Source organism: Octopus bimaculoides, chromosome 14 (assembly GCF_046866305.1).
Source record: "Octopus bimaculoides isolate indiv1 chromosome 14, ASM4686630v1, whole genome shotgun sequence".
NCBI lineage: Eukaryota > Metazoa > Mollusca > Cephalopoda > Octopoda > Octopodidae > Octopus > Octopus bimaculoides.
In genome coordinates this window covers 16,985,119-17,000,743 of record NC_142941.1, presented here as the reverse complement: position 1 = coordinate 17,000,743, position 15,625 = coordinate 16,985,119, and the positions used below count along the sequence as shown (strand labels likewise).

General features: G+C 31.3%; 1 protein-coding gene across 3 annotated transcripts in view; it reads left to right on the top strand.

Annotated features, from left to right (window-relative positions):
• LOC106881671 (uncharacterized) overlaps nt 1-15,625 on the top strand; it is a 44,046-nt gene that overhangs the window by 15,204 nt on the left and 13,217 nt on the right. For 2 of the 3 annotated variants that reach the window (XM_089362424.1, XM_089362425.1), the window contains exons 3-6: nt 2,274-2,310; nt 4,979-5,132; nt 7,437-7,615; nt 10,416-10,685. In XM_089362424.1, coding sequence (XP_089218550.1) covers nt 2,274-2,310; nt 4,979-5,132; nt 7,437-7,615; nt 10,416-10,685 — 640 coding nt within the window. The remainder of the gene's footprint in view (nt 1-2,273; nt 2,311-4,978; nt 5,133-7,436; nt 7,616-10,415; nt 10,686-15,625) is intronic. The other variant, XM_089362427.1, reaches the window with a different exon arrangement.

Genomic DNA, 15,625 nt, shown 5'->3' with positions numbered 1-15,625 from the left:
ATTATTATTATTATTATTATTATTATAATAATAATAATAATAATAATAATAATAATAATAATAATAATAATAATAATAATAATAATAATAATAATAATAATAATAATAATAATAATAATAATAATAATAATAATAATAATAATAATAATAATAATAATAATAATAATAATAATAATAATAATAATAATAATAATAATAATAATAATAATAATAATAATAATAATAATAATAATAATAATAATAATAATAATAATAATAATAATAATAATAATAATAATAATAATAATAATAATAATAATAATAATAATAATAATAATAATAATAATAATAATAATAATAATAATAATAATAATAATAATAATAATAATAATAATAATAATAATAATAATAATAATAATAATAATAATAATAATAATAATAATAATAATAATAATAATAATAATAATAATAATAATAATAATAATAATAATAATAATAATAATAATAATAATAATAATAATAATAATAATAATAATAATAATAATAATAATAATAATAATAATAATAATAATAATAATAATAATAATAATAATAATAATAATAATAATAATAATAATAATAATAATAATAATAATAATAATAATAATAATAATAATAATAATAATAATAATAATAATAATAATAATAATAATAATAATAATAATAATAATAATAATAATAATAATAATAATAATAATAATAATAATAATAATAATAATAATAATAATAATAATAATAATAATAATAATAATAATAATAATAATAATAATAATAATAATAATAATAATAATAATAATAATAATAATAATAATAATAATAATAATAATAATAATAATAATAATAATAATAATAATAATAATAATAATAATAATAATAATAATAATAATAATAATAATAATAATAATAATAATATAATAATAATAATAATAATAATAATAATAATAATAATAATAATAATAATAATAATAATATAATAATAATAATAATAATAATAATAATAATAATAATAATAATAATAATAATAATAATAATAATAATAATAATAATAATAATAATAATAATAATAATAATAATAATAATAATAATAATAATAATAATAATAATAATAATAATAATAATAATAATAATAATAATAATAATAATAATAATAATAATAATAATAATAATAATAATAATAATAATAATAATAATAATAATAATAATAATAATAATAATAATAATAATAATAATAATAATAATAATAATAATAATAATAATAATAATAATAATAATAATAATAATAATAATAATAATAATAATAATAATAATAATAATAATAATAATAATAATAATAATAATAATAATAATAATAATAATAATAATAATAATAATAATAATAATAATAATAATAATAATAATAATAATAATAATAATAATAATAATAATAATAATAATAATAATAATAATAATAATAATAATAATAATAATAATAATAATAATAATAATAATAATAATAATAATAATAATAATAATAATAATAATAATAATAATAATAATAATAATAATAATAATAATAATAATAATAATAATAATAATAATAATAATAATAATAATAATAATAATAATAATAATAATAATAATAATAATAATAATAATAATAATAATAATAATAATAATAATAATAATAATAATAATAATAATAATAATAATAATAATAATAATAATAATAATAATAATAATAATAATAATAATAATAATAATAATAATAATAATAATAATAATAATAATAATAATAATAATAATAATAATAATAATAATAATAATAATAATAATAATAATAATAATAATAATAATAATAATAATAATAATAATAATAATAATAATAATAATAATAATAATAATAATAATAATAATAATAATAATAATAATAATAATAATAATAATAATAATAATAATAATAATAATAATAATAATAATAATAATAATAATAATAATAATAATAATAATAATAATAATAATAATAATAATAATAATAATAATAATAATAATAATAATAATAATAATAATAATAATAATAATAATAATAATAATAATAATAATAATAATAATAATAATAATAATAATAATAATAATAATAATAATAATAATAATAATAATAATAATAATAATAATAATAATAATAATAATAATAATAATAATAATAATAATAATAATAATAATAATAATAATAATAATAATAATAATAATAATAATAATAGTTATTTAATATTTTCTAGAACATGGTGATATGTCTTTCAAAGACTGACAGTGTGGGTAAGAAATGAATTTTTATATTTCATGTTGTTTATAATAAAATAAATAATCAAAAGAATTTTACAGCTCATGTAGCTCTCTTTTGTTTTTATATTTTACAACTTTTGATGAGATTTCACACCTGAACAGCAGAAGTGAAATTTTTAGTACCTGTCCACATGAAAAGAAGAATGTCCTATCATACCTGCATGCTCCGTCATGACTATAATCACCATCCCCAATCTTCAGCCCTCCCATCACCAATACCTGGGAATTTGGCAAAGAGATTGACCAGAATGTACACAAGCACACTCACAAACACACACACACACTAACATGGTGGATATCCCTTTTCCACCCCCACCCCTCAATATAAGCCCCTACACATATTGTACCTCTACACACTTCATGCATACATAAATGCTCCAAAAAATTTAACCAAAGGTTTTAACCAGAACATAAGAGAAAAAAATACACTAACGAACAGAGATGTGTATGCGGCCTTTGCTGCCCCCATCTCAGAAACACTGCACATATAATACCACAACACACATTCCATTTCTACAACAATACCAAACCTAAATCATACACAGTTCTCATATACTCTTTTCCGGAAAACTCTTGTCGCTTTGCAACACTCCCAGAGATGGTGTGTTAGTACTAAACTTAACACTTGCATGGTTTGTTTCATCTCTTTTTCATAGCAACCACAAAGTGGTTGTGTCTGTTCAGCTCCAACAATAGAGAGAAGTCACCATATTTCATTCCATAACAGCCATCCCTGAAGAGCACAAGGTTACATAATCAGACTGTTACCTAACACTCCGTTGAACCCCTTGTGCAAACCACTCGATAAAATCGGCCATAATGGATATATAATGCTGTACTCTTTGATTAATATATCCATTCTGTTGACAAATATACAAGTGCATTTTTTTCTGATTAATGTATTCTTAGATGGCTATGCAGGGTGCAGTGAATAAACTGTCATCTGAATTACACAAAAAGGAAAATAACACTGACATCTCATTTTAACAGATAAATCTAACAAAATTACATAAAAATATCTTGAAATACTAAAGAGTAAATTTATCCAATAAAATCACCATTGGCTTCAACCATGGCCTCCTGCAACTCTTCTGGTTGGTCTCCTTGTTTAAGTTGGTGAATGCTGCCATAATCCTTGCCTTCAGTTCATCTTTGGTGTTACAAGGAGTTTTGTTGGTCTCTCACTCAACTGCGCCCACACATAATAATCAATGGGATTGCAGTCTGGGGAGTTAGGTGTCCAGATGTTAGGGGTGATGTGGTGGCAGAAATTGTCTGACAGCCATGACTGGGTTCTTCTGCTTGTGAGGCATGGTGCAGAGTTCTGTTACTAGACATAGGGTCTTCCAGCAGCCACCCACTTGACCCAGGGCAGCACTTCTTCCTCCAGGCAGTTGATGTAGGCCTCTGTGTTGAGTCTGAAGCTGTGTGGGAAGATGAATGGAGGCTTAACGTCCTATCACTAGTGATCACTCGAAACACTATGATGTTGACTGGATATAAAAGCAGACCCTAATGATGATGATAATGATATATATATCATCATCATCATCATTATTTGGCATCCGTTTGTACATGTCCTCAGATTGCACTGTTCTCAGATTGACACCCAAACACTCTGAAATGTTCGTATTGGAGCTTCTGGTGTGAATGCCAAGCAGTACAGCATGTCATTTCCAAATTTCTGGTAGAGTGAATTGCATCATGGTGCCATTTTTCTCAAACAGCACCCAACTGACCCTACTATACTGTATAGTCAACAAAATCAAAAACAAACAATGTTGATGTGTGAAATTAAAAATATAAAATGGTGACAATATAACCATTGCACCCTGTGTACTGAAACAAGTAAAAGAGTAAAAGATATATATATATATATATATATATATATATATATATATATATATGCATATATATAAGGTGCAGGTATGGGTGTCTAGTTAAGAAGTATGCTTCCTATCCCAATTTTTCTGGGTCAATCCCACTTTGTGGTATTTTGGGCAGGTATCCTCTGTTATAGCCCGGGCTGACCAAAACCTTGTGAGCTGATTTCCTGAAAGAAACCTGTCATACATATGTGTATATATATATGTATATGGATGTGTGTGTGTGTGTGTGAGTGTCAGTGTCACCTTGTCTCGGCATCATTTAATAGTTGTAAAAGAGCTTGAAAATATGTCTAGCCAAAAGGAAATATTACCTTACTTGGGAATGCACACTCACACACACACACACACACACACACACACACACACACACACACACAGAGCTGTATGTATATGTATTACATGCATTCACACATATAAACACATATGTACATATGTATATGTGTGTGTGTGTGTGTGTATATATGTGTGTATGTATATATATATATATATATATATATATATGTATATATATATACACACACTCATACTTACCTTCTCATATATATACATGGACAAACATATATGTACACACATATACATTATGTTTATGCGCACACACACACACACACACACACACACACACACATACACGTACAAAAAAATACTCTCAAGATAATATTTACACAAAGTTTTTTTCCAATAATATTTTCCCCTTCTATTTACCATTTTTTATTGTTCCTTTCATCTTTGTTTTTGTGTTTCCTTCCTTTAAGAATTCAATAACAACCATGGTCGGATTTACTTGATATCGTACCAAAAAAAAAGCTGGACAGACGCCAGTAGTTATTGCCAGAACAGGACTGGGCATTTGGCTACAATATATGAACCGTCCACCATTCCGGAAATGGGTTTCACCAAACAGAACAGGCATGATATCTATTTATTTATTTATTTTATCTATTTTTTTCTTTTTTTTCTTTCTTTTATTTTATTCGTTTACAATGAAAAATAAAACTTCTTCTTCTTCTCCTTCTTCTCCTTCTCCTTCTCCTTCTCCTCCCTCCCTCCCTCCCTCCCTCCCTTCCTTCCTTCCTTCCTTCCTCTTCATTCTTAGCCTTAATGTCATAATGAACCAGTAAAAGAGCTTTTAATGCAGTTACTTGGCCTGCTGGAAATAGCAGCCAAATCTCCTTCAAATCCTTTCATGCCGTCTTAAAAAAGAGTAAGGACACAACGAACAATATGGTCACAGATGTAATATAAAATAATAGGACAGAGGAGACTTGGAATGCCTTTGATCCCAGGTCTACTTCGGTAGGGGTGACTAAACAACCAACAAACATTGCCATCATTTTTGTCATCATTGTCGTCGTCGTCATCACCACCCTCTGTGTGTAGCCCCTTGTGGGTAGTAAAGAAATAACATGCACGCATGCATGCATACACACACACACACACACACACACACACACACACACACACGATTATTTCCATTTAACCTTCCACCTTCCACATGCTTTTTATATTTACTTGGTGTTTCTAATTACAGAATTATCGTTCATTATGCTTAGTGTCATTTCAATAGATGTACTCTATTGTATAATTAGCATCTCATATACATAATCTATCAGTGTTCAAACAAGAAATATAACTAATTATAACCTATACTCTTTTACTCTTTTGACTGCAGCCATGCTGGAGCACCACCTTTAGTCGAGCAAATCAACCCCGGGACTTATTCTTTGTAAGCCTAGTACTTATTCTATCGGTCTCTTTTGCCGAACCGCTAAGTTACGGGGATGAAAACACACCAGCATCAGTTGTCAAGCGATGCTGGGGGGACAAACAGACACACAAACATATACACACACTTACATATATATATATATATATATATATATATATATATATATATATACGACGGGCTTCTTCCAGTTTCCGTCTACCAAATCCACTCATAAGGCTTTGGTTGGCCCGAGGCTATAGTAGAAGACACTTGCCCAAGGTGCCACACAGTGGGACTGAACCCAGGACCATGTGGTTGGTAAGCAAGCTACTTACCACACAGCCACTCCTGCGCCTGTGTCATATTTACTTGTGTAATATGAGAAATTTAATACAAAACATCAGGATGAAATATGGATGGAATAGTATTATACATGTGTGTAAAAAAAGACAAGAGGATAAAATATGTTATTAAATATAGGTACAACATTGATTTGCCAGAACCTATATTTCTAAAGTCATTCAGGATAACCAATTTTTCAAAACCACGTTGTCAATTGTTGTTGTTGGCACTCCGTCGCTTACGACGTCGAGGGTTCCAGTTGATCTAATCAACGGAACAGCCTGCTCGTGAAATTAACGTGCAAGTGGTTGAGCACTCCACAGACACGTGTACCCTTAACGTAGTTCTCGGAGATATTCAGCGTGACACAGTGTGACAAGGCTGGCCTTTTGAAATACAGGTACAACAGAAACAGGAAGTAAGAATGAGAGAAAGCTGTGGTGAAAGAGTACAGCAGGGTTCGCCACCATCCCCTGCCGGAGCCTTGTGGAGCTTTAGGTGCTTTCGCTCAATAAACACTCACAACGCCCGGTCTGGGAATCGAAACCGCGATCCTATGACCACGAGTCCGCTGCCCTAACCACTGGGCCATTGCGTCTCCACTATTTATACTATACTATGTAAGGTACCGGTAAACTAGTCTGGATGGTTGCAAGAATTTGAAGTTCCTGCTTGTAAATTAGTGCAGATTATAAGAGGGGTTGCTGAAAAGGTCCTGACTTTGGGTAAAAGAAGGAGGATCAGTTAATTATGACTTTATTCCACATATTCCCCTCTAAGTTTCACGCACTTATTGCAGAGTTCCTTCAGTTTTTCTAAGCCTTGTAAAAGAACTTGGAAGGTTGGGCCTCCAATCAGGCCTTTTGAATATCCTTAAAGCCAGGAACTTTTCAGCACTTCCTTGTAAGAGATTCTGCACCATCTGTGTCCAGAAAGTTGGTGTTGTACCTGTGTAGTAATTAATTTTGGCAATTTTGTTTTTTAATTAATTCAATATTCTTATATTTTCTTGTTTTTTTTTGTCTTTATCTTGTGCATGTATATTTGTGCATGTGTATGTATAAATATATATATATTTATTTATTTATTTAAAAAAATTTCTTGTATGATATTTTTTAATTTCATTTTTTAAAATTTATTTAAAAAAATTTCTTTCATGATAGAACATTTTGGGTTGGACACCAGTGGAATAAAACCGGAAGTCCATCATCATGGAGCAACTGGAATAGTCCTCCTTCTAAACCCAGTGCAATATGTGGTAGTGTGTTGTTACATACACCATATACATGGTATGCAATGGAATGCACTTTCAAATTACCATTCATCTGTGAAATTCGAAATGGTAAGTGACAAAATATGATATATTCACACATATTCACCATCTACACATACACACATACACACTTTTGTGTGTGTGTGTGTGTATATATATATATATATATATATATATATATATATATATATATAAGAGGGAATCTACAGAGATTGAGATGACAGGGGACCAAGACTCCTGGCAGTTTGCTGTGCTTGAAAAGACATGTCAAGCTAAGTAAAAGCATAGTTGCCCTTGCATACAGGCTCATCCCTTGCAACTCTCTCCAGCTGAGCATCCCTAGTCTTGTGGGCCTGTAGGGGCTGGTGCCACATAAAAATCACCCATGCCGGTTCTGCATAAAAGCACCCAGTATACTCTGTAAGGTGGTTGGCATTAGGAAGGGCTTCCAGCCAGAGAAACCATTCCAAAACAGACATGGAGCCTGAACAGCTTTTCAGCTGGTCAGCTCTTGTCAAAGCATTGAACCTACGAAAAATGGACATTAAATGACGATGATGACGATTACTTTCCCCTTACATTCCCACATGTAGTTTCTACTTTGTTTTTGTAACACATTTCTATTATATATATATATATATATATATATATATATATAAATATATATATATATATATATGTATGTATATATATGTATATATATATATATATATATATATATATATATATATATATATATATATATATATATATATATATATATATATATATTTATATATATATATATATATATACATATATACATATATATATATATATATATATATATATATATATATATATATATATATATATATATATATATATATATATATATATATGTATATGTATGTATATATATGTATATATATATATATATATATATATATATATATATATATATATATATATATATATATATATATATATATGTATGTATGTATATATATGTATATATATATATATATATATATATATATATATATATATATACACATACATATATTCACCTACACAGAGTGATGATGATGACGATGATAATAATTTCTAAAACAGGCACAAAGCCTGAAATCTTGAGAGAGGGTTATATTTCATTAGATAGGCTCCAGTATTTTACTGGTATTATTTGATCTAATTAGAAAAAAAAAAAAGAAGAAAAGTGTAAGAATACTTGAATATGGTGGGATTTGAACTCAGAAGAGAAATAAATAAATGTTGCAAAGCATCTGTCCCATGCTCTACTGCTACTCTAACATTCAGTACAGGAATTCCAGTGGAATGATATTCCTAGTAGAAAGTACTGAGTATAGTGGTTAGTGTAGGGTCTTGGTGTGTGAGTTAGAGGCAATATGGCTGATGAAAAGAAAAGAGATGAGAGAGTTTGGAATGCACAAATAGAAGTGGCATAAGTTTCCAGCCAGCACTGAGGATGAAAAGCAACTGTTGTAGCTTTAGAAAAGGCAGAGAGAGGAGACAACATGTTTATGGGTTGGTCATTGGAGTATGTTGAGTGACTTTATCCCTTTAGTATTCAGATTACTCTGTCAAATGTAATGCTTATTTATTCACATTATTTTCAATTAATCATGCATGATCTTGTGGTTTTGAGATTTCAATGATGTGATTGTTTATTTTTGTTTTAGAATGACATTGTAAGGTAGGTGTGGGTTGCTGGATGGTAGAATATTTTGGCCGGATATAATCAGTCAAGTGGAGCTTTCTCTAGATGTAGTCTAGAATGTCTGTGGGAACAGAAGCAGTACCATCCCAGATGTGAGAGAAGTATACCATTGTGAGTCTCTTGTCTGAGTTTTATAGAGGTTTAGTAATTGTTAGTTGTTGTTGTTGTGGGTTGAAGTATTTTCTGGCAGTGAAGTGGAAGGCCAAACTTTGTGAAGCAGTCGTTATTATGCAAAGTGTGTTGTTCACCAGCAGAGATGAAGAGCTGTTAGGCTGCACCATGATTTCTCAGTAATGATGCAGCCTACCATTGAGAGTGGAAACTGTACTGAAGCCTGTCATACATATATGTGTGTGTGTGTGTATGTATGTTTATGGGAGAATTTATGAAAAAAACAACAACAGACGAGGACAGGTGGTGTAAACAACAAAAGGATGTATTAGTTTAACGCTCGGGAATAGAGAAAGTCTTTAACATTTCGAGCTATGCTCTTCAACAGAAAGAATAAGGAGAAAAACACGGAGAAAAAAAATTGAATGTTGTGGTCAGCGATCTATCATGGCGACTGCCGGACAGAAAGTTTGCACAGGAGAGCTAAGAAAAAGGGGAGATAACAAAAGGGGAAAGAAGCGGTGGTTTATATGTTTGTGTATGTGTGTATTTATCTGTGTTTATGTTAAAAAATCACAATGCTGTTGTATTCCTTTATGTCTCATAATTTAGAGGTTCAACAAATAGTGATCTCTAAAAATAAGTCCTAAATTGAAACAAGAACTTAGATTGATATGATCAGCTAAAGCATTGGAAGCATTGCCCCAGTATGGCCACAGTCTAATGACTGAATGCAGCAAAAGAATAAAACGTCTCCCCAAATGTGGGTAGCAGCCACCATGGAGGATAAGGCCCACTTCCACTAAGAATCTAAATAAAAACTCTCCATTCTGTCTAATCCTTGATGTCTTCATGACTGTTTCCTGCAAAAAACAGACTTCAAGAATTGGCTCCCTCATCTTCATCAATTTCTTCATTTACACCAACCCGTTTCCATTAAATTTTCTTCAGGGCAGCACCTCTCTTTCCGCCCTGTCACTCTTACCATCTACTTCAAGTGCTAGTAGTAATAATGACAATGATAACAATTTGTTTTAGGTAGCTGTCGTTATGCAGAGGTTAAGAATGCTATCCTACGTGAGACTTACAGTGCCCATCGCATGCAGGTCTCTGTGAAACAGTGTAAGCACATATGTGAAGAAGGAACACTTGGTTTTACCTGCAGGTCCTTTGTTTGGAATATCAAACACAGCTACTGTCAATTCAGCAAGGGTAAGCTGTGGATGACTGTCAATTACACATTGGAACACCATGAGAATTGGAATTATTATCAGAAAAACTGCACCACCAAAGTTATTATCATCGAAGGTATTGTCAACCCTTCAAGTTTACTTATTTTCACCTGAGATTAGTTTAAGGCAATGAAAATTTACCTGCAGATTTCCAATCAGCTGAGTGATATTCTTATGAGTTGTCCCCTTCTGCTATCCTTCTCTCATTCTCTCTCTCTCTCTCTCTCTCTCCTCTCTTTTTCTCTTCCTCCAGGCACTTGATGTAGAGTCTGAGGCCATGTGGGAAGATGAATGGAGGCATAACGTTGCCATCACTAGTGAACACTTCAAACACCATGATGTTGACTGGTTGTTTGATTTTTATCACTCTCAGTACAAGTCCTCTGATTGCACTGTCCTCAGATTGACAACCAAACACTCTGAAATGTTCATATTGGAGCTTCCGGCACAAATGCCAAGCAGTATAGCATGTCGTTCCCAAATTTCTGGCAAAGTGAATTGCATCATGGTGCTGTTTCTCTCACAGACAGTGCCCAGCTGACCCTACTATACTGTTTTTGACCCCCATTGAAACCAGTAATATTTTCTTCATATAATTTAAAAAATCATTTTTATTACATTTCTTCTTAAATTGAAATGTCGTAGATTTACTTCTGTGCTATTTCCACCTCCATTTTTTATATATAAAAATTTGATTTGTATAGATCTCTAATCTTTTTTTCAACTTAGTAGCTTGCTTACCAACCACATGGTTCCAGGTTCAGTCCCACTGCATGGCACCTTGGGCAAGTGTCTTCTACTATAGCCTCGGGCCGACCAAAGCCTTGTGAGTGGATTTGGTAGATGGAAACTGAAAGAAGCCCGTCATATATATGTATATATATATATATATATATATATATATATATATATATATATATGTATGTGTGTTTGTGTGTCTGTGTTTGTCCCCCCATCATCGCTTGACAACCGATGCTGGTGTGTTTACGTCCCCGTAACTTAGCGGTTTGGCAAAAAGAGACCAATAGAATAAGTACTAGGCTTCCAAAGAATAAGTCCTGGGTTCGATTTGCTCGACTAAAGGAGGTGCTCCAGCATGGCCACAGTCAAAGGACTGAAACAAGTAAAAGAGTAAAGAGTATATATAGTAAAAAGAAAGTCTTCAATGCATGGTGGGGGGGGGGGGTGATAATGGGAAAGAAATAACTAAAACAATAACATCATTTCAAAGAAAACTTCATTATTTCATTAGTGAAACAAATATTACCGCAGTTAAGTGAGAATACTTTATATAGTAAACCAAGAAATTCTAATTGATTGAAATTACACTTTTAGTGATGTAATTAATCATTATGTGAATGACTGAATGTTGGTTAGAAAGGAAACAAAAAAAAAAAAAAAAGATTTGAGAGAGAGAGAAAGAAAAGAGACAAACACTACCATTGTCTTCTGGTTTCTCAGAGTTTTATCAAATGTTGCAACAATTGCTGATATTTCAGTCTATTTTGAAAATCTGAAATTTCATTTTCAGCTGCCATTTGATCATCAATTCAATTTATTTTCATTAAATTAATTAAAGTGAATTAGGAAATGGACAGTGGAGCGAAATAAAAAAATAAAAAATATGTCTTGCCAATTCTTTGTTCTGCAACTTTTGAGTCATTCTGCTCAAGCATTTGTGGAAGTGTTGTAAAATGGTGGTAAGATAGCAACAAGGTGAGTCTGCTGCATTGGTTCAATTTTCAACTGAGCAAATATCTAATATCTATCATATATTTAAGGGAGATTTGGCCACCATTTTTGCTAGATAGGGGCTCCCGCATTGGTTTGTCACAGTTCATTATAAAGATATGCTAAGATGGTGAACTGGTAGGATTGTTAGCAATTTTGGAAAAGATTCTGAGCAGCATTTCTTCTGGTTACATTCTGAGTTCAAATCGTGTCAAGGTCAACTTAGCCTTTCATCATTTATTTATTTAGAGCATTGGTTTTCAAGCAGGGTCCATATGACCCTTGAGGGTCTAGATAAGATTTGTTGGGGTCCAAACAATAAAATAGTAAATAGTATTTTAAGGACCCCTGAAAAAAATTTTGACTTAGATATTTGTATTGGTATGTTTGCAAAAAACAGCTAGGTTTCTTTCTCTAACGTTTTACACAGTTCAACCTACACAAGTTAAAGTGTGAAAAACAAAATAGGAATTTTGAAAGGAGTTCCTATAAAACTAGTTTCTAAACATCAAATGGCTATGGGGGGGGGGGTCTACCATGGCTCCTGAGGGGGCCATATAAGATTGGGGGTGGTCTGCACTGTAAAATAGTAAATTGGGGATCTGTAATAGTATTTTAAGGGCTCCTGAAAAGATTTTGCTTTAAATGTATGTATTGGTATGTTTGCAAGAAACAGCTAGGTTTCTTTCTCTGTTTTACATAGTTCAACCTATGCAAGTTAATGTGTGAAAAACAAAATAGGAATTTTGAAAGAAGTTTTTATAAATTTAATTTTTAAACATGGAATGGTTATAGGGTCAGGAGGGGTCCATCAGAATAAGATAGTAATTAAAGGGGTCTATAGGTAAGAAATGGTTGAGAATCCCTGATTTAGAGTAAAAAAGATTTGTGATCTGAGGGTGCTGTTGTACCCATCACCAAATGCAGGAACCAATGTCTCATCAAGCAGTGAAACAGCTCTGTAGGTGTTTCTGCCCTTTCCCTTGTAAAACCAGAACTGCTGAGGGCCACCCACCAATACAGGTGACAAAACTCCAGTACAACAGCACAAGTTTTGGTAAATCAAATGTTGCAACTCTGGGACAGATGTTTCTACTATCCTCAATGCTTGTTCTTGCTGCTCCACTCATCCTCTCTCTCAAACCTGATGTAATGGCTGGCTTTCTTAGCAGCTTCCATCAATTTTCTGGCAACATCTTTTGTATCCTTTGCAGCAAGTCCAAGACTCATGAGCATTGAGTGAACCCTGGTTACAACAAATCCTCTAATACCTATCTCTACAGAAAAGTATATCGCCTCCCATCCATTGTTTTCACAAAGTTCACTGTGTTTTCTGTCTTAACTGAAGGACATGTCTTCAGTGTTCACTGCCCAGGAAACTCTCAGCTCTGCCATCTTACATAAATATTACATGGTCTTCTTCACTCTTACACTACTTCATAAATATATGCTTTCTTTATCATATAGTATTATCTTTGGTAAATCAACTGCCCACATCCACCTGTCTGTCTGTCTGTCTGAAAGAATTATATATATATATATATATATATATATATATATATATATATATATATATATATACACACACATACAAGGCGGTACTGGAAAGTTCCTGGATTTAAGGGTATTGTGAAAGGCCTGGTTGGAGGCCCAACCTTCTGAGTTCTTTTACAGGGCTTAAAAAACTGAAGGACTGTTGCAATAAGTGTGTGAATCTGAGAGGTGGAATATATTCAATAAAATCATAATTAACTCATCCCCTTGTATTTTCTTTTACCCAAAGCCAGGAACTTTTCAGCACCCTCTTGTATATATGTGCGTGTGTGCGCACATGTGCATATATCTATATATACTCACATATACACACACACACACACATACATATGCACGTGCACACATACACACACATTAGTGCATAAATATACATATATAGGTCATGAAAGTTACAGAGAAAGTTAGAGCCTAATTGATTGCAAACAGAATTAGACTAGATGAGATGCAGTTTGGCTTTGTGCCAGGGAAGAGTACTACAGATACCGTCTTCCTAGTGGGACAGCTGCAGGAAAAGTATCTTGCCAAAAGTAAACCATTGTATTTGGTGTTCATTGTCCTGGAGAAAACCTTTGACAGAGTTCCTTGCTCTTTCAAGGGAAGTTAGGACTAGATGAATTTTTGTTAGAGCCATACAAGTCATGTGTAGTAGGTGCTGTCAGTAGGGTGAGAGTCGACCATGAATACAATAGTGAATTTAGTGTAGAAGCAGAAGTTCACCAGGGTCTGGTTTTTAAACACTGGCTGCTTGTGGGAACTATTATATACTGATGATTACGTTCTTATAGTATAATCTGGAGCAGAATTGAAAAAGAAATTTCAGGTATGGAAGCAAAACCTGGAATCAAAGGCATTAAAGTTAACCTAGCAAAGACCAAAGTTGTTGTTAGCAAGAAAGTGAATAAGACACTCTTTCTATCAGATAAGTGGCCCTGCTCAGTATGTAGGAAAGGTGCTGGAAAAAATTCCATTCATTACACCCAGTGCAAGTTATGGACATATCAGAGGTGCAGTGGAATCATAGGGAGGTTTAAAGAAAAGTTATCTTTGTATGCAGCAGATGTGCAGGAACAATAAGCATGAAATACACATAGGAATTAGATTTTCTCAAATGCTCAGGAGACTCCCTAGAGGTTGTAGGTAGTTTTTGTCACTTTGTAGGTAGTTTTTGTCCTGTGAAAGAACTTGAAAGGTTGGGTCTCCAACCAGGCTTTTCATGATACGCTGAAAGACAGGAACTTTTCAGCACCCCCTCATATACTACACTGCAGCCTGTTATCAAAGTGTATCCAGCATACAGGCAATATCCTGTCTGCAACACATGGACCTACAAGTAAAGAAAATAACTGATGTTGCTTTAGGAGCATTACAGCTACGTAACTGCAGCTGATCAGTAGAGGTTTAAACATGTAGAAGCTATTTTGAATTCCTTTGAAAGTCTATACTTTGTCTCTGATAAGGTAGATATTTCCTCTTATGTACCCACGAAGTAATGTAGAGCTGAGTAAAACTTATTAAATACAGGTGTGGATGTATGATTAAGAAGCTTACTTCCCAACCATGTAGTCTTGGGTTCAGTCCCACTGCGTGGCACCTTGCACATGTATATTCTTCTATAGCCCGAAGCCAACCAAAGCCTTGAAAGTGAATTTGGTGAATGGAGATATAAATATATATTGGGAGAGAGAGTCAGTAGATGAGATCCAGAGATGCTCAATATAGAAAACACTTAAC